This window comes from Ceratotherium simum, chromosome X (genome assembly GCF_057802395.1).
Source record: "Ceratotherium simum simum isolate JZ-2026a chromosome X, ASM5780239v1, whole genome shotgun sequence".
Classification (NCBI taxonomy): domain Eukaryota; kingdom Metazoa; phylum Chordata; class Mammalia; order Perissodactyla; family Rhinocerotidae; genus Ceratotherium; species Ceratotherium simum.
Genome location: NC_141940.1, coordinates 25824075 through 25850239, shown reverse-complemented (window position 1 = coordinate 25850239; position 26165 = coordinate 25824075). Strand labels below are relative to the sequence as shown.

Below are 26165 nucleotides of genomic sequence, written 5' to 3'. Positions count from 1 at the left end.
AAAGGAATGTTCTCCAAAGAGATGAAAAAGAAATATGCCTTAAGACAATATTCGCCTTTCACTTCATCCTATAGCACATTCAAAATCTTCAAAAGACATAATCAAATGGCTTTGGTATGGTCTTTCACATGAATTAGTCCTAGTGTGTGTCTCATGATTTAAGTACCATCTTCTTTGTGTTCCTTCAAATATAATAATTGTTTCACAGTAACAAGTCTTTGTGAAATTTAGATCAGTGCCTGCAGCAAAATGGAGAGGTGAAATCAACTCCTATTCCTTAGGATCAAAAGCTGTGAAAAGATGAAAAGGGGACAGCAAATGTCTACCTTTTCCACCTAGGTAGCCTTGTACAATTTTCTTTATATAAACTGTTGAAGAAAAATATGTATTCAACTCTCATTTCTTCAGGGATAGATTTTCCAGATTGTGTATTACACATGCATTTTATATCCATCATATAACTCAGGAGAAAGAAAAGGAAGAATAAAACTTGTACATAGTAGGCACTTGGTAAATACTATTTGGATGAATTAATAAAATAGTAAGTTTAACAATTTATTTAGCAATGTTGATAGCTTATTTTGACATTTCAGTACAAGGTTTGGTGGAAGGAAGAATTCAAACCATCTACACCCTTAGACCTTTGGGAATTAACTGTGAATAAAATATGTTTAGAAATAAAATCCCTCTCTCTTACTGACACTGATAATAGATAGCTGATCATGTAGAAAAGTCCATTAACTAATTTTACACTTGATAAATACATTACTGTGCAAGTGTAAACAATTATGTCCGGACACTGAAAGACTTCAGATTCCAGTACAGTAGCTTATCTAGTACTGCATACATCTTCTCAGAAGAGAAATGGCATTGTTAAAATCTTACGTTAATTAAAGGACTAATTTTGAATTGCATTTTGACTCTGTATATCTTTTTGTTGAATATATATCATTTAAAAGACATAATTCTCTTTTTAGAAGGATTTATTTTAATTTCTTTGCAAGAACTTCTTTCCCTAAAAAACTTTAAAGTTTCATAGCTCTTCTGGTGTGATCTATTGACCATTAAGTAGTACTCAAAAAAATTAGTTTCCAAATTTAAGGCTCTCCTGACTTGATATACAATCTCACACAGTGAAATACAAATTATGTTTGTAGAATCTCAGTGTGCTGATTACCAATGGTACACGACAGAGTCAATCTCTTTGAATTTCTTTGGTGAAAACTAGAATGGATATAAAACTCAAATTTATCATTACATTGTTACATATTCAAACATTTACTCAGAGTCATGGGTCAACACGGAATAAAATATCTTCTTAAAAGAAAATAATACTACCATTTGCAAAAAAATACTCAAAGATTAATGAATCAGTATGGATACATGCAATGAAAAATCCAAGAATGAAATTAAGGAAACAATTTCTGTTTTATAGTATCATCAAAAAATTGAAAAACTTAGGAATAAATTTAACAAAATAACTTGTAGGACTTGTACACTAAGAAATACAAAATATCACTGAAAGAAATGAAAGAAGGCCTAAATCAATGGAAAGACATCCATGTTCACAGATCAAAAGATTTACTACTGTTAAGATGGCAATATTTCTCAAATTGATCTATAGATTCAATGTAATCTCTATCAAAATTCCAGTTCCTATTTTTGCAGAAATAGACAAGCTGACCTAAAATTCATATGGAAATGCAAAGGACTCAGAATAAGTAAAACAATCTTAAAAAAAAAGAAAAACATTGGAGGCCTCACATTTTCTGATTTCAAAACTTATTACAAAGTTACTGTAATCAAGACAGTGTGGTACTGGCATTACAATAGATATGTAGATCAAGGAGATAGAATTGAGAAAAGTCACATTTATGGTTAAATGATTTTCAACAAGGGCACCAAGACAATTCAATGGAGGAAAGAATAGTCTTTTCAACAAGTGGCGCTGGACAACTGGATATCCACAAGCAAAAGAGTGAAGTTGAACTGCTCCCTTACACTGTAAACAAAAATTAATTCAAAATGGATCAAATATCTAAATTTAAAGACTAAACTTAGAAAATTTTTAGATGAAAACATAGGCGTAAATCTTTATGACCTTGGTTTTGGCAGTAGTTTCTTAGATATGACATCAAAAGCACATGCAATGAAAGGAAAAATAGATAAATTTGACTTCATCAAAATTAAAAACATTTGTGCTTCAAAGGACACCATCAAGAAAGTGAAGAGACAGCCTATAGAATGGGAGAAAATATTTACAAATCATTTATCAAATAAGAGACTTACGTCTAAAATACATTAAGAAGCCTTACAATTCAATGATAAAAAGACAAATAAACCAATTGAAAAATGGGCAAAGTATCTGAATAGACATTTCTCCAAAGAAGATAAACTAATGGCCAATAAGCACAGGAAAAGAAGCTCAACATCATTAGTCATCAAGGACATGCAAATTAAAACCACAGTGAGATACCACCTCACACCCACTAGGATGGCTAAAATAAAGATAGACAATAACAAGTGTTGAAAGAGTGTAGAGCAACAGGCACCCTCATATACCACTAGTGGGAATGTAAAATGCTGGAGCTTCTTTGGAAAACAGATTGGCAGTTCCTTAAAAAGTTAAACATAGAATTACCATATGACCCAGCCATTCCACTCCTTGGTATATACCCCAAAGAATTGAAAACTGGTGTTCTAACAAAAACTTGTACATGAATGTTCATGGCAGCATTATTCATAATAGCCAAAAAACAAAAAACAAAACCGAAAATCCACAAAAGATCCATCAACTTATGAATGGATAAACAAAATGTGGTATACCCATACAATGGAATATTATTCAGCCATAAAAAGGAATGAAGTGTTGACACATGCTACAACGTGCACAAACCTCGAAAACATTATGCTAAGTAAAAGAAACCAGACACAAAAGGCTACACATTATATGATTCCATTTATATGAAATGTACAAATAAGCAAATCTATAGAGACATAAAGTAGATTAGTGGTTGCCAGGGGCTTGGGAGAGGTGGGGAAATGGAATGACTGCCAATGCCTATGAGGTTTCTTTCTTTTTTTTTTTGTGAGGAAGATCAGCCCTGAGCTAACACCTGATGCCAATCCTCCTCTTTTTTGCTGAGGAAGATCGGCCCTGGGCTAACATCTGTGCCAGTCTTCCTCTACTCTACAGGAGACACCGCCACAACACGGCTCGACAAGTGGTGCATTGGTGCATGCCCGGGATCCGAACCTGCGAACCCTGGGCCGCTGAAGCAGAGTACGCACACTTAACCACTGCGCCACCGGGTTGGCCCCCTATGAGGTTTCTTTTTGGTGTGATGAAAATGTTCTAGAATTAAATAGTGGTGATGACTACACAACTCTGAATATACTAAAAATCACTGAATTGTACACTTTAAATCAGTGCATTATATAGTATGTAAATTGTATGCCAACAAAACTGTTACACAAATATGGTTAGAAGTCATAAATTGACATGAATAGCCTACACACACACATACACACAAACTATCATGCACTGTTATGAGAGTTTTGATGTGTTTCCAAGTGGTTTTTAGGCCACCTGCTACCTAGAAGCTGAACTGTCTCCTGGCCAGTACTTGTAAAATACGTAATTGGTAGCACACAGCAGGGATGCCTATTTTCTATATTTTACACAAGGTTAGACGTTTCTTATATGTAGGTTATTATGATCACATACTTCTGGACTTTAGGATGGTGGCAGGAGGGCTGGTCATAGCTTGTTTTATCCAGCTCCCCCTATTGTACCTTAAAATGTAAGTCCCCAGAGGACAGGGCAGTTATGTCTGTCTAAATTCTTGACATCTAGCTACTGGGCATTTAATAAAGACAATTATATTATGACACACCTACCCCATGGTTGAGAATAATGAGGGGGTTGTATATCTTCTTGGGCCTGGCCTCAAGAAAGAGAAGCAGCGAGTATAGGCACCAGATCTCACGGGTTGTCACATTGCTACAGCTTTGATTTCTACCTTTTAGGAACCCAGAAAATCTTCAATAATATCAAATTAAAACTTCTCACAAACAAACTCATTATAGACAGAAATAATAAGAAAAATAATCATCATAATAGATGGTAGCATCTACTGAACACTTATTGTGCCCTCTTTTTGAACATCTACCTCTCATTTCTCCAATATCAAAATGCCTCTTTCATACTCATTGTGCCACACAATGTGGTGTCCCAGTTTATCTCTGAGGGCCCTCCCTCCTCTTCTCTCCTGCCAAGAGACTTTGGTCCCTTCACGATCTTCCTTCTTACTAGCATCCTTGATGTCTCCCTCTCTATTGGTTTCTTATTCTTTGTCTTCAAACAAGCACAAGTCTCTCTTCTTTAAAAAAAAAACAAAGAAAATGACTCAACTGCCTCTTCATTTAGTTATCATACTACTTCTCCTTCCTTTCCTTGCCAAACTGCCTCCATCTGCTGCCTCTATTGCTTTATTATCCATTTACCACTTAGGCTATTACCACCGGCATTTCCCCCTTACCACTCTATTATTCCATTCTCCTAAATATGCACTTTTTAAGGTCAACTAGGATTGATTTTTCTTGTTTCTCAAGGCCCAGCTCAAACTACATCTATAATAACAATCATGTTTTCATCTTCTTTCTTTTAAGCCTCTTAATCACCTAACCATCTTATTTCTATTTCTGTACAACTGGTTGCATATTATTTTGCATTGTATGTGTATGTGTTATAGGGGAGCAGAATTTGACACCCCAAAATATGCCTCTTTGGCATAAGGATTATTTTAAGCTGGTTATTTTTAAGAAACTGCAGACACAAGAGGAGCTCCAGAAACTGAGTAATAGTTACTCTTTTGTAAAAGACATTTACATTTATAAGGGAAATCTCCATTTGTAAAGGTGTCTTCCTCTCTGTACCAGGAAGAGGGGGATGACCTTATCTCTAGAAACTCTTATCAATGCATAAGGCAAAGACTTAAATCTGCTTAACAACCTTACCCTTGTTTACTGTGCTTTTCCTGGTCACCTCCCATGACTGATTCCCCTATCCTCCAACATCTTCTTTTGTCTTTACCTGAACATGTATTTAAGGTGAGGGCTTCTACCTTTTTGGGGAGTTACTCAGTTTTCTTAAGTCTCTCCCATGTATACAGGGTATATACATGTTACTAAACTTTTGTTTGTTTTTCTCCTGTTAATGTTTCATGTCAATTTAACTCTTAGACCAGCCAGAAGAACTTATAAAGATAGAGGAGAAATTTTTCTTCCCCAACAGTTGGCGTAGTTGGCAGGATCAACTTTACTGGCTGGGACACTGTTCATTCTGGGACTGCTACGGCTGAGAGATCCTGGAACATCTGACAAAAACTGACAGAAGGTAAGAGTTCTTACCACATCAGTCTCCTGGATCTCTGCCTGCAGGGTCCAATGCAAGTGAGAGTGCTGAGTTTTTTTCTTGTCTAAATTTAGATTAGCGGGAGAAAATATTTGTGGAACTAGTTTCTTGGATATAGCAACTCTGGTAAAAATTTGGTAAATGAATACTCTGGGTTTTTATTGATCATTTTTCTCCCAGAGATTGTCACTGTTTTTCTTTGTCCCTGTCTATTGTGTAGTTTGTCTTGTTCTATGTTTTGAGAGCTTGGCTTATTGACCTTGAGAATATTCTTTCTGGTTTCTGCCATCCAGAAGGTGCATTTACCAGGGGGCATGTTGTTGCCCAGTTGAATAGACTGGGGTTCTGAGACATGAAGTCACAAGCAGCACTCTGTTTGTTTGGCTGTGCCAGCTCTCAGGGGAGTTTCTCATAAGGGATCCCAGTCCATAAGGTGCCTTTGTTGTCTCAATCTTTGTTATCTTGTTAAGTGCTAGAAAAGTCCCATTCCAGTAGCACCTGCCCAGTCTCACAGATTAGCAGGTTTGTGACTGGAAGCATCTCACATTCTTGTGGGAAACCAGAGACACCATTTGCACTACACAATTTTTACTGCCTGTGATAACAAAAGGTCTTTGCTTTCAACTATTGCCTTCTTTTTTGTCTTGTTTTGTGTCCTGAGAACTTTGCTTGGTAACTGTCAGGTTGGGAGCCCCCCAAACTTGGCTGGACAGAAATGTAGGTTGTCCTCCATTTGTGGCTAGATACGGCTGGACAGAAAGGTGGGTTGCACCTCATTGGCAGCTAGATAAGTCTTTCTTTCTTTTGGTTATCTTTGGGAGTGAACTTTCTGGATATTGTGAGGGCTGTATACTTTGCACTCTCTTGTGGGACACCTTATGTGTCTTTGGTTAAGCCATAAAAAGGCTTCTTAGTTTGAGTTGCTATTGAGATTAACAGCTCCTACTCATCGATGGCCAGATAGTGGATCTTTTAAATTGCAAAAACTTATGTATTGAAAAATTTTTTTAGAGAACTCTCAGTTTAAATAATTGTCCTGAAGTTCTAGAACATATACATTTTTTGATTTTCATCTTAGTTGGAAACCTCTCTGATACAAAGAAGCAAGTTTAGTTGGATGAGCAGGTCAGTCTCCTGATATTCAGGCTAAAACCCAATTCTTCGAGGAATTGAAAACAACTGTATTTGCCTTGCAAATATCTACAAAATAAGAAATGTGGCTCTAAAAGCAATTGAAAAGCTCATTTATCCTTACCAATCCCCAAAGCTTGCCTATTTATCTTAAAATGCTTGTCGATATTGGGATGTTAGAAAGAGAATTGTCCTGCACTTAAAAATTTAAATTGCCCTAGACCTCTGATAATAGGCAAAAATGCTCCCCAAAGCTCCATCTTGGAGAAAACTTGAATATTTTTCTCTGAGCCTTTGTAATGTAGATTTTTCTACCCCCATCTTCTCTAGGAACTAAGAGCAATTCTTTGAAAATTCAAACTTTAGGGAGAAGTTTCTCATCAGAAGAAAATAAAGGGAGATATTTGGAAATCAGGCAAATGAAAAATCTGAAGTGTCTTCTCCACAAATATTAGTAACTATAAGATCTCTGTTCGTGTTAGTCCATATGTGTCTATATATGTATGTTGTAGTTGTGTAATACATTTATATCTCTGGATGGTACTGCCAAAATTAATTTATAAAAGAGCTCTATTTAGTTGATTCAAAGGCAAGCACTTGTAAGGATTGGGTATTCTAAAACTCTCAGAAATATAGAAAATAACCCAAATGTTTTTCATGTTCACATGATCTGGGATATTCTTTGGTAAATAAAAGCTAGTTTAAGTTTATTGATTTAATTAAAACAGACATGTCTTCAGAATCCTCGGCATTAAAAATAATGCAGATAAACAACTTTTATTCTACCTGGGTTTATTAGTCACATAAGTTCATGTTATCTTTGTTACAAAATCTGTCAGCAATAAAATCAGCTTAGGGAGATGGCTGACTTTGTCTAATGTCTCATGAAGTTTTCATGGGTAGTCTAAACATAATTGTTGGGAGCAAGTGATTTAGATAGACATAAGTGAGATAAGAGTTTTTAGGTGACCTTTTTAGCAATAATTATATGTTATGGTATGTGTACCTAAAACTAGCTTCCAAAATATTTTTGGTAACTTGAAACTTTAGAGTCTCCCTAAGTTAAATTCAATGATGGGAAATTTATTGACTATCTAGGGCATTTCCTAATAAGATAAAATAGTAAAATATTAATTACTGAACATAGGTACATCTAATTTTGGTTTCTTATTACAGAGAAACTAAAGATGTTTGGGTCTGTTAGTTTTGTGCTTTATTGAAAGATTGCACTATGAAGAAGCATATGCTTCTAGAAACTATAAAATGTATTCAGAAATTTGCCAATCAAAATAAAACTGGTGTAACAGAGAGTTCACAATGGCTTATTACTTAGTTTTCTCTAGAAATTAAAGTTTGTAAGGGTTAAGGATTCTAATATATGTGATTGAAACAACTAGAAATAATATGGGGACATCTCCATAGGCAAGAAAAGTAGGATGTGTGTTTTCAGACAAAGAAGGTATGAAGAATGAAGATGCATTTTTATTGAGAAAAAAGAAAGTTGTAGAAGGTTAATGGAAAAGGAATCTTTGGAAAGGAATTCTATGCATGGTCAGGACTGGCTAAGATTGGAATGAACGAGTTTTAATATCAAAAGTAAGCTGGTGCAAAATTAGAATTAGGTTTTCTCTTTGTTAAAAGGACAAAGTTTTCCTGGAATTTTGGTCTGCTTTTGATAACAGATTGTAAGTTTCTTTACCTTTTAAATAATCTGCCTATAAAGCAAAGATTTTGTGTTTTATCAAAATAATTTTCTGTGTTGTTTTTATCAGGTCTTTGATTACTTAGGAAAACTGAGTCTTCTTAATATTAAAAGAGCTAAGTTTTGCTTGAACTATGTAACTTTTTGTATTTGCCTTTGAAATACCTTATTGTCACTTTAGGTAAATGGATTCTTGCGTACTGTTTCATAATGATCTGTGATTCTATTCAAGTAAGTGTCCAAAACTTTTTGATTTTTGACAAACTTCCCCAAAACAAATTCTAAATGAAACCTGTTTGACCCGGAAATAATTTTAGGATTTTTCTGAGGGCCCCTAAAACATCTCAAAAGATTTGCTCTCTTTTATAAAAAGAGAGATGTTACACTAATTAGGTATATTTAATATGTTAAATTACAAGGGAAGCATTGTAAATAAGTGATGCTAAACATTCTTAGATTATATTTGTTTGGATATATCTTATTAATATTAGTGTTCTAGAAATTGTATAAAACTCCTAAAATTCTGTTATGTCCTGGTATAATGTTTTTTTTTTTTAATTTTTATTTATTTATTTATTTTTTTCCCCGAAGCCCCAGTAGATAGTTGTATGTCATAGTTGCACATCCTTCTAGTTGCTGTATGTGGGACACAGCCTCAGCATGGCCGGAGAAGCAGTGCATCGGTGCGTGCCTGGGATCTGAACCCAGGCCGCCAGCAGCGGAGCGCGTGCACTTAACCACTAACCCACGGGGCCGGCCCCCGGTATAATGTTATTGGTCATAATTCTAGCTCTTATCTTAAATGTTGTGTGTCACAGAAATAACCAAATTTCCTTGTCAATTGCATTATAATGAACGCTAATCAGATCTTTAACCATGGCCATTTTTCTTTTTTGTGAGGAAGATCAGCCTTGAGCTAACATCTGATGCTAATCCTTCTCTTTTTGCTGAGGAAGACTGCCCCTGGGCTAACATCCATGTCCATCTTCCTCTACTTTATATGGGACACTGCCACAACATGGCTTGACAAGTGGTGTGTTGATCCATGCCTGGGATCTGAACCCGCGAACCCCGGGCCGCCGAAGCAGTGTGTGTGAACTTAACTGCTATGCCACTGGGCCGGCCCCTACCATTGCCATTTTTAAGTCTTTCATCATTTGCTGTTATTGTTTTACTCTGATGATTTTGCATAAGTGTTTCATCTTCAGTGAGACTCACGGAAAGAACTCTGTGTACAGATTTCTGATAAACTTTCAGATCATGCCATTGAATTAGTGAAGAATTTATAGAACTCTAAGAGGGGAACTGATGGCTTCATAAAACTTCTAACAAAAGATTAAGATCAACAAGAATTAATTACATGGGACTAAATGAATTGAGAAGGATGATTATAATTTTTATGACCTTTTGTTTGAAATATTGCTGATTCTTTTTTTGTTTTCCAAATATAAGGAAACCTTTCCTTTTAAGCTAAGTATGACTTACAGCAATTTGGTAAATTATACCTTTGTAAGCATAATTGAAACATTTTTCTTTTTCTCCCTACCTGATCCCTCCAGAATTTAAAACCTTCAGTGAGTATTCTTATTTTCATAGCAATATATCTATTTGCATAAGTTTAATAATAATCTGTTCTCCTTGTAACAGGACACAATTGGAAACATTGGTTTTATTACCAAAGCTTTGATTGGAATGTCATATTTGAGAGAGACATGCATAAACTCAGATATGACCAGACAGCTTTAAGGAACTAAGATTGATTTTATGGAGCCAATAAAAGCTCCTTTGAAAAACAGCCTGGTACCATGGTTACAGAGTTTTTCAACAGCTTAACCAGGAGAGTAAGGAAGGTCACTTCCTGGCAGGTTCAGGAAACTCACGATATTTTGGGGACCTTGAGAAGAGAATATTTCACCCAAATCTACAGGTATTGAAGGCAAAGACTGAGGACAAGTTCTTGGCTTGGCCTTCCTGGCCTCAAGAGGCCTTTAAAAGTTCAATGTGAGATTCTTTATGAAAAGTTCCAGCAAAGCAGATTTAAAAGAGCCTATATTATCAATCACCATTCTTGCTGCACTTATGTAAATAATTAGGCCAAGTTTAATGAGACTAGACTTATTTTGCAAACAAATTAGTCTTAACTTGGCTATCTTTGGTAAAACTAGAGGTGGGATTTTAGAAAGAAAAAATTATGTGTCAGTAACACACCTTTGTGGATGTTAGATTCTAGAGCTATTCGTTGTCTTTTAATGTTTTGTTTTCTAACTATAAACTGGACTGGATCCTGAATTCTTCTATTTTCCTTCAACATTTGGCTACAACTCTCCAAACTAATGTTTCCATTTTTTTCTCCCACCCTTCTGACTTGGAATCATTAAGAACTAAAACTGCCCTTTTTCCAAAGCCATGCAAACTAAAGTTGGACAACTTGATATAAACTTCAGAGAAATCACCACAACAGTTCATGTACAGATAATCTTTGTGCCTGTTGATGTATGGGCCAGTCAGAAAAATCACCACAGACATTCAAACTGCAAATTAGAAAATCTATCAAATTGCTACTGCTGGCCCTCACTCTATCTGAAAATGCTCTGAGCTGGACATCTAGAAATCTTCTAGACTGGCTACCATCAGAACTCAGAGGGCCGGCCCTGTGGCTTGGCGGTTAAGTGCGCGCACTGCGATGCTGGTGGCCCGGGTTCGGATCCCGGGTGCGCATCGAGGCACCACTTCTCTGTTCATCCTGGGGCCGAGTCCCACATGCAGCAGCTGGAAGGATGTGCAGCTGCGACACACAACTATCCGCTGGGGCTTTGGGGGGAAAGAATAAAATAAACAAAATCTTTAAAAAAAAAAAAAAAAAAAAAAGAACTCAGAAACTGGTCTATAATTTGCTCTAATCATTAACCATGATTTTTCTTTTGTTTCCATAGAAATTCCTTTTATTAAATACCTGATTGCTTGCATAATATAGGCCTAAATTTGGAAGCCTACCTGCATCACCACCTCCTGACATGAGTTTAACTCAACTGACCTATTGTCAGGACTGAGACTGGTTCAATGAGATGGAAGGAACAAGCTACCAACTCAACTTCTGGACTGTGAAACTTCTTGGGGAAGTTTCAAAGGCAGGTCTGTAGGGGAGCAGAATTTGCTACCCCAAAATATGCCTCTTTGGCATAAGGATTATTTTAAGCTGGTTATTTTTAAGAAACAGCAGACAGAGGAGAAGCTCTGAAAACTGAGTAAAAGTTACGCTTTTGTAAAATACATTTACATTTGTAAGAGAAATCTCCATTTGTAAAGGTGTCTTCCTCTCTGTACCAGGAAGAGGGGGATGACCTTATCTCTAGAAACTCTTATCAATGCAGAAGGCAAGGACTTAAATCTGCATAACAACCTTACCCTTGTTTACTGTGCTTTTTTCTTTGTCACCTCCCATAACTGACTCCTCACCCTCAACATCTTCTTTTTTCTTTAGCTGGAGATGGCATTTAAGGTGGTGGCTTGGGCTGTTTTGGGGAGTTACTCACTTTTCCTGGGTCTCTCCCATGTATACAGGATATATACATGTTATTAAACTTTTGTTTGTTTTTCTCCTTTGAATCTGTCTCATATCAATTTAATTATTTGGCCAGCCAGAAGAACTTAGAAGGACAGAAGAGAAATTTTTCCTCCTTGACAGTGTGCATGTTTCTTCCAGCACTCCCATTTAATAGGGACTTTCTCAAGGGCAAAAGCTATGTCTTTTGCTTCATTTGTTAACTTTCCATAGTACTTAGTACAGTTACAATAGGACCTGGACTCATATAGCATTAAAAATCATGAGCTTCTATGTTTGAATTACAACAGAACTCTTTGCAAGTACTTTAGATTTCACATTTCTTCCCTTGATGTTATTTTAATGGAGGATTTGAGGTGGTCAAAAATCATTTCTATTATAATCTAACTTTTTACTTTTATTCTTCCCTCTCTCTGAACCAGTGGCAATGGGAAGAGGGTATTTGTGTAGACTCTGGTCAAGATATCTTTGGTAGGGTATATAATAGAAATAGAAAAGACAACTAAAATGATGAAGAGAAAATAGGAGCTACAAGAAGAGTACAGAAGTAAAACCAAATGCTTTTAATATTAGAAAGGTGAAGGCTAAAAAAGGATATGTGATTATTATTTATGGGATTGGCAAAGTTATACACAGGGAAATTGCAGACTTGTGCATTAAATCCTGGAACTCAAGGACTTTATTTTCAAAAGTAAATTTCACATACTAGAATTGCCTTTTTTTTTTTTTATAATTTTATTTATTTATTTTTCCCCCCAAAGCCCCAGTGGATAGTTGTATGTCATAGTTGCACATCCTTCTAGTTGCTGTACGTGGGACGCGGCCTCAGCATGGCCGGAGAAGCGGTGCGTCGGTGCGCGCCCAGGATCCGAACCCGGGCTGCCAGTAGCGGAGCACGCGCACTTAACCGCTAAGCCACAGGGCCGGCCCCTAGAATTGCCTTTGACTTCACGAAAAAGCTAGTGAATGTTTGCACTTCCTCCAAGAGTAATACATGCTGAAAGATATAAATGGGTACTCAAACGAATTAGATATACACAGAGCTGGTACATTTCTACAATGGACTGTGTCCTCCAAAATACAAAGATGTTATAAGGATGTTAGGGGAAGATCCCGTAGCTTTTGAAGGAGTAGTCTAGGAGGCTAAATATACCATTTTATAGCACACCACTTAGTGCTCCTATCAGATGTAGACTACTGGGCTAAAGGGACCACAAGGCAGACACATTTTTTGCATCATAGGAAACGTGTGTATTAATTTTAAAAAAAAGTAAAATGAGGATTAAAATGAAATAAGAATGAAACATTAAACATACATGACCGAGAACATTTAACATGAATTTTTTATACCATAAGTTTGCCTTTTAGCATAGTAACCCTTTCCATAAATCTGTTTTAGAAGTCAGGTCTCCTGTATGCTTTAGAAAAGCTTTTGTTAAAACTGAAATATATTGATAAAGTGATTTAATATAGTTGAAAACAAGCTGCAGCACTCTAGCTGGGCCCCTTGAAACCTTGTGTTAGAGAAACATCTGTATAGCATTATAGGAAACATTTACTGTAATTTGCCATCAATCTTTAAAAATAATAATGTTAAGCTCCCAACATTGTTGTCTTCGTTAGTGCATTACTACTATTTTATTCATGTGGTTTGTTGTGCTTATATGAATTATTCCCAATTCTACTACAATGTCCTGGGCGCTAATATCCTTTAAGTAAAAGACACTGAAACTATGGGTTGACTCAAAGGGCAGCTGAGTGCATTTTAATATCCACATGTGCTATTAGCCAATATTGAAGAACCACAGAATTATACAGCAGGACTGTGTTCCATCTGAATGCACAATGATTACCTGGGTTGGGTTGGTGTAGTTCTTTACTTTAGTACCACAAAATGAATTTTTACCTACTGACTGGGTCTGTGAAATAAATATCAGTGAAACTGTAAGTAAATTTAGAATTCAACCTGTCATTCAAGGTCCACAATTGTCATTGCATAAATTGCCTCCAATGTAACTATGCTGCAGGTGAAAAAAAAAACCAAGAAACACACACACACCTCTCCAGCTAGGTCTACAATGAGAGGCAGTCATAAAAGGTACATTTCATTGTTTAACTTTCAATTCCCAAGGCTACTTGCGCGTGCGCGTGTGTTTGTGTTTGTGCGTGTGTGTGTTCTGCTTTGAGAAGGAGAGAGAGTACTTGCTGAACTTAGATCTTTGGTGTCAAATGTAAGATTTGCAAAGTACTCTTACGGAAGGGACACACATTTGACTATTTGCATTGAGATCTTTAATCAAGACAGCTGTTGCTTAAACCATTGGCTCGAGAAAAGAATTTTTAAGAAAAGAAAATAAAGGCACAAAGAAGGATGCTGAGCTAACAGTAAGGAGAGAACGGATCCTAATCTCAGCTCTGCCTGTAGTTATGTCTATTATGCAAGGCAAGTCACTTAACCTTGTGTTTTCTTTTTCAACTGTGAAACAAGGGGAACAATAGCTGCTATAGCATAAAACTGTTATGTGGATAAAAGACATTAAAGTATTTTGAAATTGTAAATGCTCTCTGAGTGCAGACTGTTATTGTTGCATACATGTCAAAAATTCAAACTTATAAGGCAGAAAACTGGGAATTAATTATTTGAATTACAACCGAATTCTCTGCAAATACTTTAAATGGCAAATGTGGTTTACAAATTTTACGGACATACATTTCAACCATTTTCCAGGAGTATACACCTTTTGCAAAAATAGGCCCACTTTTACTTGGAATGGCTAATTGTTCTTCCTTAACTGCAGAATTCGAATTCCCTGACTCATAATGCGTACAGCTGTAGGGACCTTAGAGATAAGCTAGTCCTACTGAGCATTACCTTGTGTTTCTCAAAGCCTCAGCAGCTGGGAAGAGAATGGAGGACAAAGGAAGGAAATGGGAAGGCGGGGGGAAGGTGTGGCAGGAATCTGCTCCCCTCCCTCATTTTATTGGGAGCAACGTGGCTTTTATCTGTTTTATATTTGTAATTTCTGGGTAAGATTTAATCTATAAAAAGTGTTTCACTGCCCAGTACCCCTCCCCTGCCCCTAAAGAGGTTGCAAGCTGAAGGGGAGGAGAATTTGTTACTCCAAAATATGCCTCTTTGGCATTAATGATTGTCTTGACCTGATTATTCTTAAGAAACAGCTGACATAGGAAATGCTCTGAAAACTGAGTTGAAGTGACCCTTTGGTAAGAATATTTATATTTATAAAGTAAATCTCCATTTGTAGGGGTGTCTCCCTCTCTGTACCAGGAAGAGGATGACTCTAAATTTCTAGAAACTCTTATCATTGCAGAAGGCAAGGACTTAAATCTGCAAAAGAACCTTACCCTTGTTTACTGTGCTTTTCCTAGTCACCTCCCATAACTTACTCCTCACCCACGACATCTTCTTTTGCCTTCGGCTGGAGATGGTGTTTAAGGTGGTGACTTGGGCCATTTCAGGGAGTTGCTCAGTTTTCCTGGTCTCTCCCATGTATACGGGAGGTATACACGTTATTAAACTTGTTTGTTTTTCTCCTGTTAATCTATCTTTTTATTACGGGGGAGGGTCCCCTCAGCCAAGAACCTAGAAGGGTAGAGGGAGAATTATCTTTCCTCTCTTACAAAGCCAACTCCCTTATTTTTCAGATGAGAAACTGGAGCCCAGAGAGGTGAAGCTATAGTCACTGTTTGGTCTTGGCTAAAGCATTTTCACGACAGGCTATAAATTGTGTCATATCAATCAGCGATATGTTGTTTACATGGTCGTATATTCAGCAGACACTGACTAGAAAATGTCATTTTTTTCTTCAACTTTGTGGAGATAGATCTTGTAGGATGAATTTAAAAGAAAGGACACTTTCCCCCAAGGCCAGCCTTTTGTAAAAATTGTAAAGGAGATAAAAGTTGTCTTTAGTATCCTTTAGTTCTCTATCTTTCCATCCACCCTTCTTTGTTCCCAGTGCTCTATTTTGGCATCTAACCTGCAGGAATTCAGTATCCTCAACTACCCAATAAACTTCCTTCTATAAAATCTACCATGTATAGACTCTGGGGCTTTGCTTTCATTGTGTAAATTGTCTTTTGTGGTTTTCATATACATTGCTACTGACAATGTTGGACTTTACCTGAGCCCTATGCTCCTGGAAAACAGTGTTGGTTAAGAATTTCCCCCAACTTTTTGTTTTCCGAAATCTCCAACCCTTTCATGTTTTAGGAAATGGCTTACCGCAAAAGAAACAAACAAATGAACACAACCAGATCAAAAAACTCTTTCCACATGACTTATTAGATAAGGCTCTCTGTCCATTCTTTCTCAGGACACCCATAAGAATCGCCTACGAGTCTCTTGTTTACCTGTGACAAGGCCAAACACAGACCTTTCCCTTTTTGCCTGAACCTGCTGAAAGACCAGATATGGACCCTCCAATTTCCTGATTCTGTCTCATAAATAATTGGCTGAGATGAGAACTATTTGTATCCCGTTCAACTAGCTAGCCAGAGATAAACATTTCCTGTTCGGCTAACTGACTGAGACATCCCCTGAGTACAAAAAACCCCAACTATAAATCATCCCACGTGTAATTTATCTACTCCTGCTATAAAAGTCTAAGGCAAAAGCACCTCGCCTGGACATTCCGATCTTCAGATCTGGGGGGCTCTCCCTTTTGCAAGAGCCTGAATAAAATCAATTTCCTTACCTGTTGAGCTTTTGTCTTTGATATTTCCTTATTGAAAACCTCTTTGGCAGTTTATGTGTTTGTGTTACATTATTACAATAAGAGATGAGAAAACAGAAGAGGTGGAACCAGGAGTCCTCGGTTCTAGTCTCAGTTCTCTCTGTGTGTCCTTGACCCTTCTGGACTTCCTTTTCTTCATCTTTAAATAAGGATATTGGATAGGATAATCTTTAAGATTTTCACCTTCTATATTTGTTGATAAATTACATTGGAATTATTTTTAGTCCAATTTATGGTAGTTGCATGACTCAGGTCTAGGAATAAGTCTTTTATTTTTTCATATCCCCTGCTCTGTTTAAAGTTGTTACATAATGTTTAGTAGTTGAAGAGAAAGAGTTATGACTAGTTTGGAAGCTTCTAAGGTAGTAGGGGCTGTTTTAGTACAATGCTTTCAATTCTATAAATGTTTATTGAGCAGCTGACAACTGATTTTTCTGATGGATTCCAACATGTGGTTGTGACTTATGTCTTCTTTTTGAAATTAAATTCAAATTATTGAAAGAAATTTCAAAAAGAAAATTTTATCATGTCTATAATCAAATATTCTTTTTTCTTTCATTTGGAAAACTAAGTGGTGAGAAAACTCTTTAATCTCCTAATGAGAAGCAGATACATATAACTACTGTTAGTGGGGAACCAATTTCAGTAGCATTTGATTTTTTTAAGTGCCATTCTACTTATCCATCATTCTGATGACAAAGCCGATGATTATTAAAAAATAATAGATGTTAAATTGGCAAGTAAAGAGAGACCAAACTTTAAAGAGAGGAAACATCTAAATCCCAAGAAGGCCATTGAGAGGGAGCAGAATACGTCACCACAAAATGTGCCATTTTGGCATAGTGATTATTTTGAATCAGAGTTACTTAAGAAACAGCTGGTGCAAGAAGGACACTCTGACCTTTGTCCCACTGAGAGTGGGAAAGAAATCTCCCATGTGAAGGGTACCCTTCCTGCACCTGGAGGGTAGAAGGCATCCTTATCACCAGAGATAGGGAATTCAGAGACAAGAAGGCTGTATAAATAAACCTGGTCATTTCTTCACTAATTTACTACCCTAAGCCCAAACTCCTTTGTCTTGTCAATTCTTCACAAATTTATTGTTTCTTTGTCTAAAAGGCATAAAAGCTCCCTGCTTTGGTCACTTCTTTGAGTCTCATATTTCTATGAGCTCCTGTACTTATGAAATTAAATTTGGTTTTTCTCCTGTTAATCTGTCTTATGTCAATTTACTTATTAGACCAGCCAAAGAACCTAGAAGAGAAGAAGGGAAAAGTTTTCCTCCCCTACACCATCAGTCATGAAAAGTTGATACCAGTTTGAAAGTAGGATCTACAGTACCTAATAGGAAGTCAATAAATTCAAAGTAATTTTCCAATCATTTGGCCCAATAGTAATTACTACTAAATTAACAATGTGCCTGGCACTGTGCTATATGATTTACCTCCATTGTCTTACTTATTCCTCGCAACCACTGTATGAGACAGGTATTATTATTATCATCCTTATGTCACAGATGAGGATACTAGTTCAGTGAGGTTGTGTCAATTAATTTCCTGGGGTTGGAGAGCCAGTAAACAGCACAGTTAGTATTCAAAGCCAGATCTGTCTGACTCTAAAGTCCAGGTTCTTAACCACAGTGTTACAATGCCCAATCCTCTAGGAGAATAAGGAAAACAATGTAAAACAAATTATTTGGTTTTCAGGTTTATATTTTAATGCATACAGCATCATTAAGACAAGCTTCTAGAACTGTATTTATGGTGTGCTTGATGTCTAGAAAATCATAAAAGGATACAGCTGACCATTTGAAAGTACTCTCATACTATATTACATCTTCCGCAAGTTTGGTTTAGTATACACATGGCATTATAAAAGAGGAGCTATGTTTTTACTTGGAAGTAATATGCAATAAAGACTTAACATAGCAGAACTATGATGTGCAGTTATAGTTAAGGTTTTGTTTAGATTTCCATAAAAAGTCAGCTTAAGATAACAACTTGGTATACATGGCATTGACCTGTAATGATTTTTCTTAATAAAGTATTATATTGAAATTGGTTTGGTCTGCTTGTTGTTATAATTAAGCAGAAACTTAAAAACTGTTTTCATTTATGAAACGCCACAGCACATTAAAATATAGATGTGTAGAATTTCTCTAAAATCTACATGTATAAACTCTGGGGCTTTTCTTTCATTGTGTAAATTGTCTTTTGTGGTTTTCATATACATTTTGTGTGTGGATTTCAGTATAGTGTAGAAGTTAGGAGACAAGGCTCTGGAATCAGACCACCAGTTTCTAGCTCTGTGACCTTGGGCAAGTTATTTAAACTCTCTGTGCCTCTGTTTCTCATTTGGAAAATGGGGACCATAATGTTACCTTCATGATACAATACATGTTAAATGTCTGGAACAATTCTTGGCACATGGTAATTGTTTAATAAATTTTAGTCATCATCATCAAACTAGTTTGTGGAAAGGAATTATAGAGATCTGAATTAGAATACAAAAATGAATATGATCTGTTTATAACTATGTGATGACCTTCTGCTATCTTGCATGTTTCATTTTCCTCAAACAGATAATTCATGATTTTCAGCGTGAATGGCAAGAAACACCTAGGCACATGATACCAAATGGTGGCTCTCGTACTTGCAGATATAAAGGAATCAAATAGTAGGAGAGAAGGGAGAAAAAGTTCAAGTCCAAGCGTATTCAGACTCTTTCCTCTGCTATCTCTGATCCCGTACTACCCTCAGCCTCTCTCAACAGCAACAATGAAATTGCTAGGAAAAGTCAGCTCAGTAGAAACAGTATTTCTAAACGAGGATGTAAGGCAAACTGCATCATGAATTGAAAACTTGAACAAACTATAATGTTTTCCTGAACCCTAAGCATTAATTTTACTAAAGCACAGAGGAAAGCAAAGTTATGTTTTCAAAAGCAAACAAAAACAAAACAGAACAAAACCTACAAATAACCCCCCAAAAGAAACTAAAAACATAAATAACGAAGAGTAACTCAAACAACTATAAAACAAAATATCTTATTTGCAACCAATGAACCAAAATAAAACTCTTACCACGTCTATAAAATTGGAAGCTTCTTGAGGGTAGGGTTTGTATCATTCATTCATTCATTCATCTGTTTATGTTTGATCTCCTAAAAATATTTAGGATAGTGCTGGCTATACATTTTGTTTTCAATTTCTACTTTTTGAATTGACATCCTGAAATTTTACATTGCTCGAGTCCCTCTGTACTAAATCCTATTTCAAGAGAAATAATAACACAAATTTCCAGCTATTTTCAATGCTTGTATATTAAGACTAAGATCATTCAATGTGAATAAGATGTTGGGAGTGCTGGTACTGTGACATTTATTGTAAATAAGTCAGGTAGTTCAAGCTTATGTCGATTAAATTTAACAATTCAGTACTCAAAGTGCTTTTTTTCCCCCAACTAGGAAGAACTCATGTTCCCTAACTAGAAAAAATTCCTGTTCCCCCACTTTGACATAAACATGCCCCCTTATACTAAGCATAAAAGTCTTTTTCTTATTATAAACAGAAGAAATTTCCATATACTCTTTGTAAAATGTTATCTATAAATGCTGGGCTTGGACACAGAGAACTTAATCAAAATCCTATGTTGCTTCAGGGTAGTTATATGCAAAATGTAATTTCCATTGTATCGAAACCTCTATTCTGTAAATATTTATCTATTTTCAAAATTGCCAACGTATTTGAAAAGTTTAATTGGTTTATACGAAGGCACTAGAGAAAGGAAAATTTGCTTTCACCTGACATGTACATGTATTTATTCTGTCCACGGACAGTACGTCATTCAAGTGATCATGAAATTTAATGTGAAGTGAAACCATCCCAGATTTGGTTCTAATGACCAAATTAGAAGAAAAGTAATCAATAATCAATCAATCATTTTGATCACTGTACCTTTTTTCTCTGATTTATCGGAAACTTTTCCTCCAATTGGAGAGTAAGTAGTATCCATGGATTCGGTCCCTCTGTTCCCCTTGCTAACTCCATTTTCATAGAGCTCTCCTTCAACTGGTTGCAACTGCCAAGTCAGGCCGAACAAATGTACTGCTGCAAGAAAACAAGCCATACATGAACTTATTCCAGACTTGCTGAGAACATCTCTACACCAGCTGTCCCTTTGCGTCTAAAAATGTTATGACCAGTTTTCTTTTATTTAGGCCAAGCAACTTGGAATTTATACCTACGTCAAGTATGTAGCTACTTTTTAAAGTAGCTGTTATTAAAATTTTGAGGCTGAAGCTCTCCCAGTGATAGGATTAGAAGTTGGAGAATTAGTACACCAACTACAGTGGGATTGGACTCTGTTCCTCAGTGCTGTGACCCCTTCCTTTTCCATTTGCCTTCATTGTGTAACTCAGGTTTGCACAGGGAAACTGCAGAGTAATGGTGGACAAGCTATTTTGAGAACATGGGAGACTTTCTTTATGGCTCTGATTCAGTTCAATTCAGCAAATATTTCCTGAGGGCCTAATATGCATAAAGTCCTATGACAGCTGCTGTAGATATTCAAATCTAGATGCCTATTAGGGTAGGGGTTGGAAGTAATACAAGTATAAAATAACTACAATATAATGCAGAATAATTGACATGATACAGGTTCAAATTGCTATCAGAGAATTTAAAAATATCCAATGTTGACCAATGTGCAGGAAAATGGGCACTCTCATACAGTCTTGATGAGAGTATATAAAAAACAATCATCTTTTTGGAAGGGATTGGGGCATCATTTATCAAAAAAACTTTTAAAATTTGGCTTACCTTTTTAGCCAACAATTCAATTACTATGAATTAACTATGAATGTGTACCAAACTACAGGGCTATCCATTGTAACATTTAAAAACTAGTAGAAAGTTATGATCAATCTAAATATTCATCAGAAAAAGATTAATTAAATAACTGATGATATTATAAATAATACAAGATTATGTGGCTATTAAATCATGTTGCAGAAGACTATGAATTGGCAGGGGAAATATTTATGATGCATCAAATAAAAACGTCAGGCTACTAAACAATATGAATAATATGATCTATATTGTGTGTGTGTGTAGATGTGTTGATGTCTGGAGAGAGGAAGGGCTGGGAGGATATACAGCAACATGTTAACAGCATGGGGGGCTTATGGAGGATTATAATTTTCTTCCTTATGATTTCTGTATTGTCTCTATTTTTTTACAATGAACATGTGTGATGTTTGCCAACTGGGGAAAAATAAATTTTTGTTTTAAAAGAAATAGTTTAAAGGAACAATATATTAAAATTGGCTGGGCTGATCAGGGATGATTTCATGAAGGAAGTAAGATTAGAGATGGACGTTGAAGGATGTGTAGGGTGACACCTGTCTTTGACAGGTGACAGCAATGGGTGGGGCAAGGGGACAGGTTGAACAAAATATGACTTTGTAAAGCACAGGATGTATTTGAGGCAAAGTGAGTTGCTGAGGTTGGTTGGAGTTTAGCTATATATAAAAGGTAGTGGAAGTTAAGGCTGGAAGGGTATATTAGGGCCATATTGCAGAGGACAATGAATGCCACACTTAGATATTTGGATTCAATTTATTAGGCAACATGAAGGCATTGCTATTTTCTGAGCAGATGAATGATATGATCAGTTTTCTGTAGGAATGTTAATTTGATAGCAATGGGGAGCACTGATAGACTCAAGGCAAATAAACGATATCATGAAAGCAGCCTTTGTAGAAAGATAAATCCAGTAGTAGTGTGGAGAAGGATGAATTGGAGGCCTAAAGATTTGGCAAGAACACAAATTGGGATGGCATTGCAATAATCTAGGTGAGAAATAATGTGTCTCAATTAGGTCAATGGCAGTGGGAATGCAAAGAAGGTGATTCCTTAAGGAGAAATTGAATAACTGTCATCTCAGGATTTGGCAACAAGCTCTGTGTGTGTGTGTGTGTGTGTATGCTCATGCACATGTGTAGGTGTGCTGGGTGTGGGCACAGAAAAAAGTAAGAGAAAGGGAGGAATCCAAAATAGTTAAGGTTTTGAGCCTGAGTAATTGGAAGCATTGTGGAACCATTAATAGGGTTAGGGAATTTGGCACTTGGCCCAGCTCTAACTACAAATAATTGATGCTGCATATGTGTTTGTTGAATGATAACTAGTTGATTTGGGGCAGGGTAGCATGATGAGAGGAATAAAATGAATTCATCTTTGGAGATGCTGGGTTCGCAGGGACAAATGGGCTATCCAGGTAGTCACATTCAACATAGGAGTTTTGGAGGTTTGAAGTTCTGGAGAAATATTAAGGCTTGAACAAGACTGCAGAATCATATATGCACAGAGGCAACAGCGGAAGTTCTGAGAGTGAATGAGGTCACTCAGGGGAGAGAATGTTAGGAGAAAACAGTGCCTAGGACAGAAGCTGGGGAAATCCTTTTATTGTTTTTTCATTAAAATTTTATTTTATTTTTTTAAAATGTTTATTTATTTATTTTTTTCCCCCAAAGCCCCGGTAGATAGTTGTATGTCATAGCTCCACATCCTTCTAGTTGCTGCACGTGGGACGCGGCCTCAGCATGGCCGGAGAAGTGGTGCATCGGTGCGCGCCCAGGATCCGAACCCGGGCCGCCAGCAGCGGAGCGCGCGCACTTAACCACCAAGTCATGGGGCCGGCCCTTTTCATTGAAATTTTAAACATCAACCAAATCTTACCAAAAGGAAAAAAAAAAGTGGATCTGTTCCTAAGCCATCTCATATTTTTCCTTATGTTACTAGGCAGACTGAAAGGGGCTAATTTGTATGTCTAATACTCGTGTATAGTATATGGATTAGCAACTGAGAACAGGAAAGCTAGCCAGATAGTCTATTTGAAAATCATTCATCCACTGTTAGTTGGAGCTAAAGAGATTTTTAACACCCACCTTCTAATTTATCCTTAAAACTTTTAAGCATATAATTTGTTTCTACCCTTTTCTTTGGATTAAGGCCAGTGCTGCCTGATGAATTTCTCTTGCAATTATTGGAAACAATTGAAAAACTCAAATAACAGTGGTTCTGAGTAAAGTACGGTATGGCATGCTAATAAAGCTATATTGGTGACATCTCTGAGATTTCTTTGCCAAAAGACTCAAAGTATGGTTGGTTTAACATACTTGCTCGAATTAAAGGTGTTTATCAGTTTTATAGAAAATTTGCTCTACTCTGCCCCCCAAATAATTTGAATATGATAGATACTAAAAGCTATATTGAAAATGTGTCTGATTGCCTTGGTTCAGTTACTTTTGTGACATTAGATGGGCCATAAGGAACAAAAGGCATAGCAGTTCTCATCTCGAAGATCAAGGTGGCTATTTTGTATACTTGATTTGAGTTAAGCCAGTTCCCTGAGGGCCCTCAAAAATGAGAGAGAAAATGCGTGTGCTAAGAATCACTTCAAAACGATAAGGTAAGGATTAATTTTTCACCATCAAATGAAATGGACTGCTTCTAGCCAATCAAGACAAATAAAGAGGTGTGGATATAATTAGCAGAACACTCTTTGAGGGTAGTGAAGCTTTATAATGTTTTGAGTTTGCGATGTCTTTTTCAGGCAACAAGCTGTTTGTAATGTATGTTTGTATGAAGACATAATGAAAGTTAACTTACTTGCTACAGATTATGGGTAACATGAGGCTACTGGTCTTTTCTCTCCTCCAAACTCAACTTCCATATGCTGAGTTGCAAAAGGAAGTCAAAAAGTGCATTTATGTTCAGGGTAGACTGAGGTAACTAAATAACTCCAGTGTTTGCGTTCTATTATAAATAAATAATATTTTGTTCATACTAAGACCAATAAATAAAATTATGTTGACTTAGGGCCATACCAATACACCACTAGAAAGATATGGCAGTACTTCTACTATGGGGAGGTATTTATAGGTTCATTTAACAAATATTTTCAAAACTTATGCTGGGCACACTGGGAATGTTGGGAATATGGGCAAAAGTGATAAAAATATTTAACAGCCAGGACAGCATAGGTACTGGCTGACCAATATGGATATCAGATATAAACAACCAATACAGCCTAACCAGGACACATTGGTTGCATATCAGCCTTGGATACAAGATGAAGACCCAGAGTCCTTAGCTTCTAGTGGACCCTCCATCCAGATCTATGGTATGTGTTTACAGCCACACTCTTTAGGCAAGTCCCCTAAACCCAAGTGTAAACATTATGAGCCAACTGGCTACAATTAAGGGTATAACCAGTAAAGAACAAGCAGGACAGTGTTGTTATATTCATATATTGATTCAACAAATATCTTTTGAGTGCCTACTTTGTGCCAGGCACTGTTTTTCTAAGTTTATGGCACTGAATAAAAAAAAAAAATCTCTACCTTCCTAGAACTCATATGAGAGGGTGGTGGGTTAAGACAGGCAGACAATGAATGAACATATGATATAATTAATATAATATAGCTATATGGAGACAAAGAAACAAATAAATGAAATAACGTCAGGTACTTATTTTAAGTGCTATAAAGAAAAAATAAGAGTGGTCAGGGAAGGCCTCTCTGAGGAGGTAATATTTGAACTAAGATTTGAAAGAAGTTAAGCCACATGAATACCTAGTTGAAGAATCTTCCAGGAGGAAGGAACAGCAATTATACAAAACCCTGAAGTCTTGTATGGAATATGTGAGGAATACTAAGGAGCCCAGTATGACTGGAGCTCGGTCAGGAAGGAGAAGAGTAGAAGGAAAACTCACAATCAGAAGGATTGGACCCATAATCCTGCTATCTCTGTGCTCTAACCAACTTCACTAACTGGTCACCAATGTACCACAAGTGAATAGAAAGTAATAAGACTAAAATCACACATACCAGAAGATATACCACCAAATGAGCATTGGTGGTTATAGTAGATGTAATATAAGTACTCCTGACCCCAAGGTCAAAGTTCTTTTTCCTAAAGACGTATATAAAACTATGCATCCTCAATGAGTAGAGACGGACACTACCCAGATCTCTCAGGGAGCACCAGTCCCATTATTTGCACTTCACTGAAATTCAATGTCTGGACAGAATGTGTATGCCTATTCAGATATTCCAGGAGTAATGTCTTTTCAGCTGATTAAGAATGGCAGTCCTTAATGCTCTCCTAAAAAATGTTCCCTAGTGCTGAGCCCTGTACATTTTATAATTATTATCCTTCTTGTTTGATCTAACTGCAAAGAGCTATTCCCTGAAATTATAAATTTATTACAAAGTTAAGGTAACAAATGAAATACCTCACTGTCCCCAATTGCCAAACTCCATCAAACACCTTGGATCTCAAGGCAGGCTGACTTCATGAGAAGAAGCTCTTCTTAACTTGTACATTCCTATAGGCTGAAACCTCCAAGTCTCTCTGCAGTTATTTCTCTGCACTCTCTGTCAGGATGTAGGTCTTTGTTTCTCTTAAGACTGACGGTCTCCAATAATATTTATAATTGATAATGCTCCCTGTTCTATTCCGCTTCAAAAGGCAAGTATTCACTTATAAGGGAGAGACCATAGGAATGCTTTAGAAGTAGATGTGGGAAATACGTG

At 36.6% G+C, this 26165-nt stretch overlaps 1 protein-coding gene across 20 annotated transcripts in view; it reads right to left on the bottom strand.

The window, feature by feature from the left end:
- TENM1 (teneurin transmembrane protein 1) overlaps positions 1-26165 on the bottom strand; it is a 773006-nt gene that overhangs the window by 257349 nt on the left and 489492 nt on the right. For 18 of the 20 annotated variants that reach the window (XM_087427630.1, XM_087427629.1, XM_087427639.1 and 15 more), the window contains one exon: positions 20524-20676. The exons of 1 other annotated variant lie outside the window; for it this stretch is intronic. In XM_087427630.1, coding sequence (XP_087283756.1) covers positions 20524-20676 — 153 coding nt within the window. The remainder of the gene's footprint in view (positions 1-20523; positions 20677-26165) is intronic. One more of the 20 variants, XM_087427643.1, reaches the window with a different exon arrangement.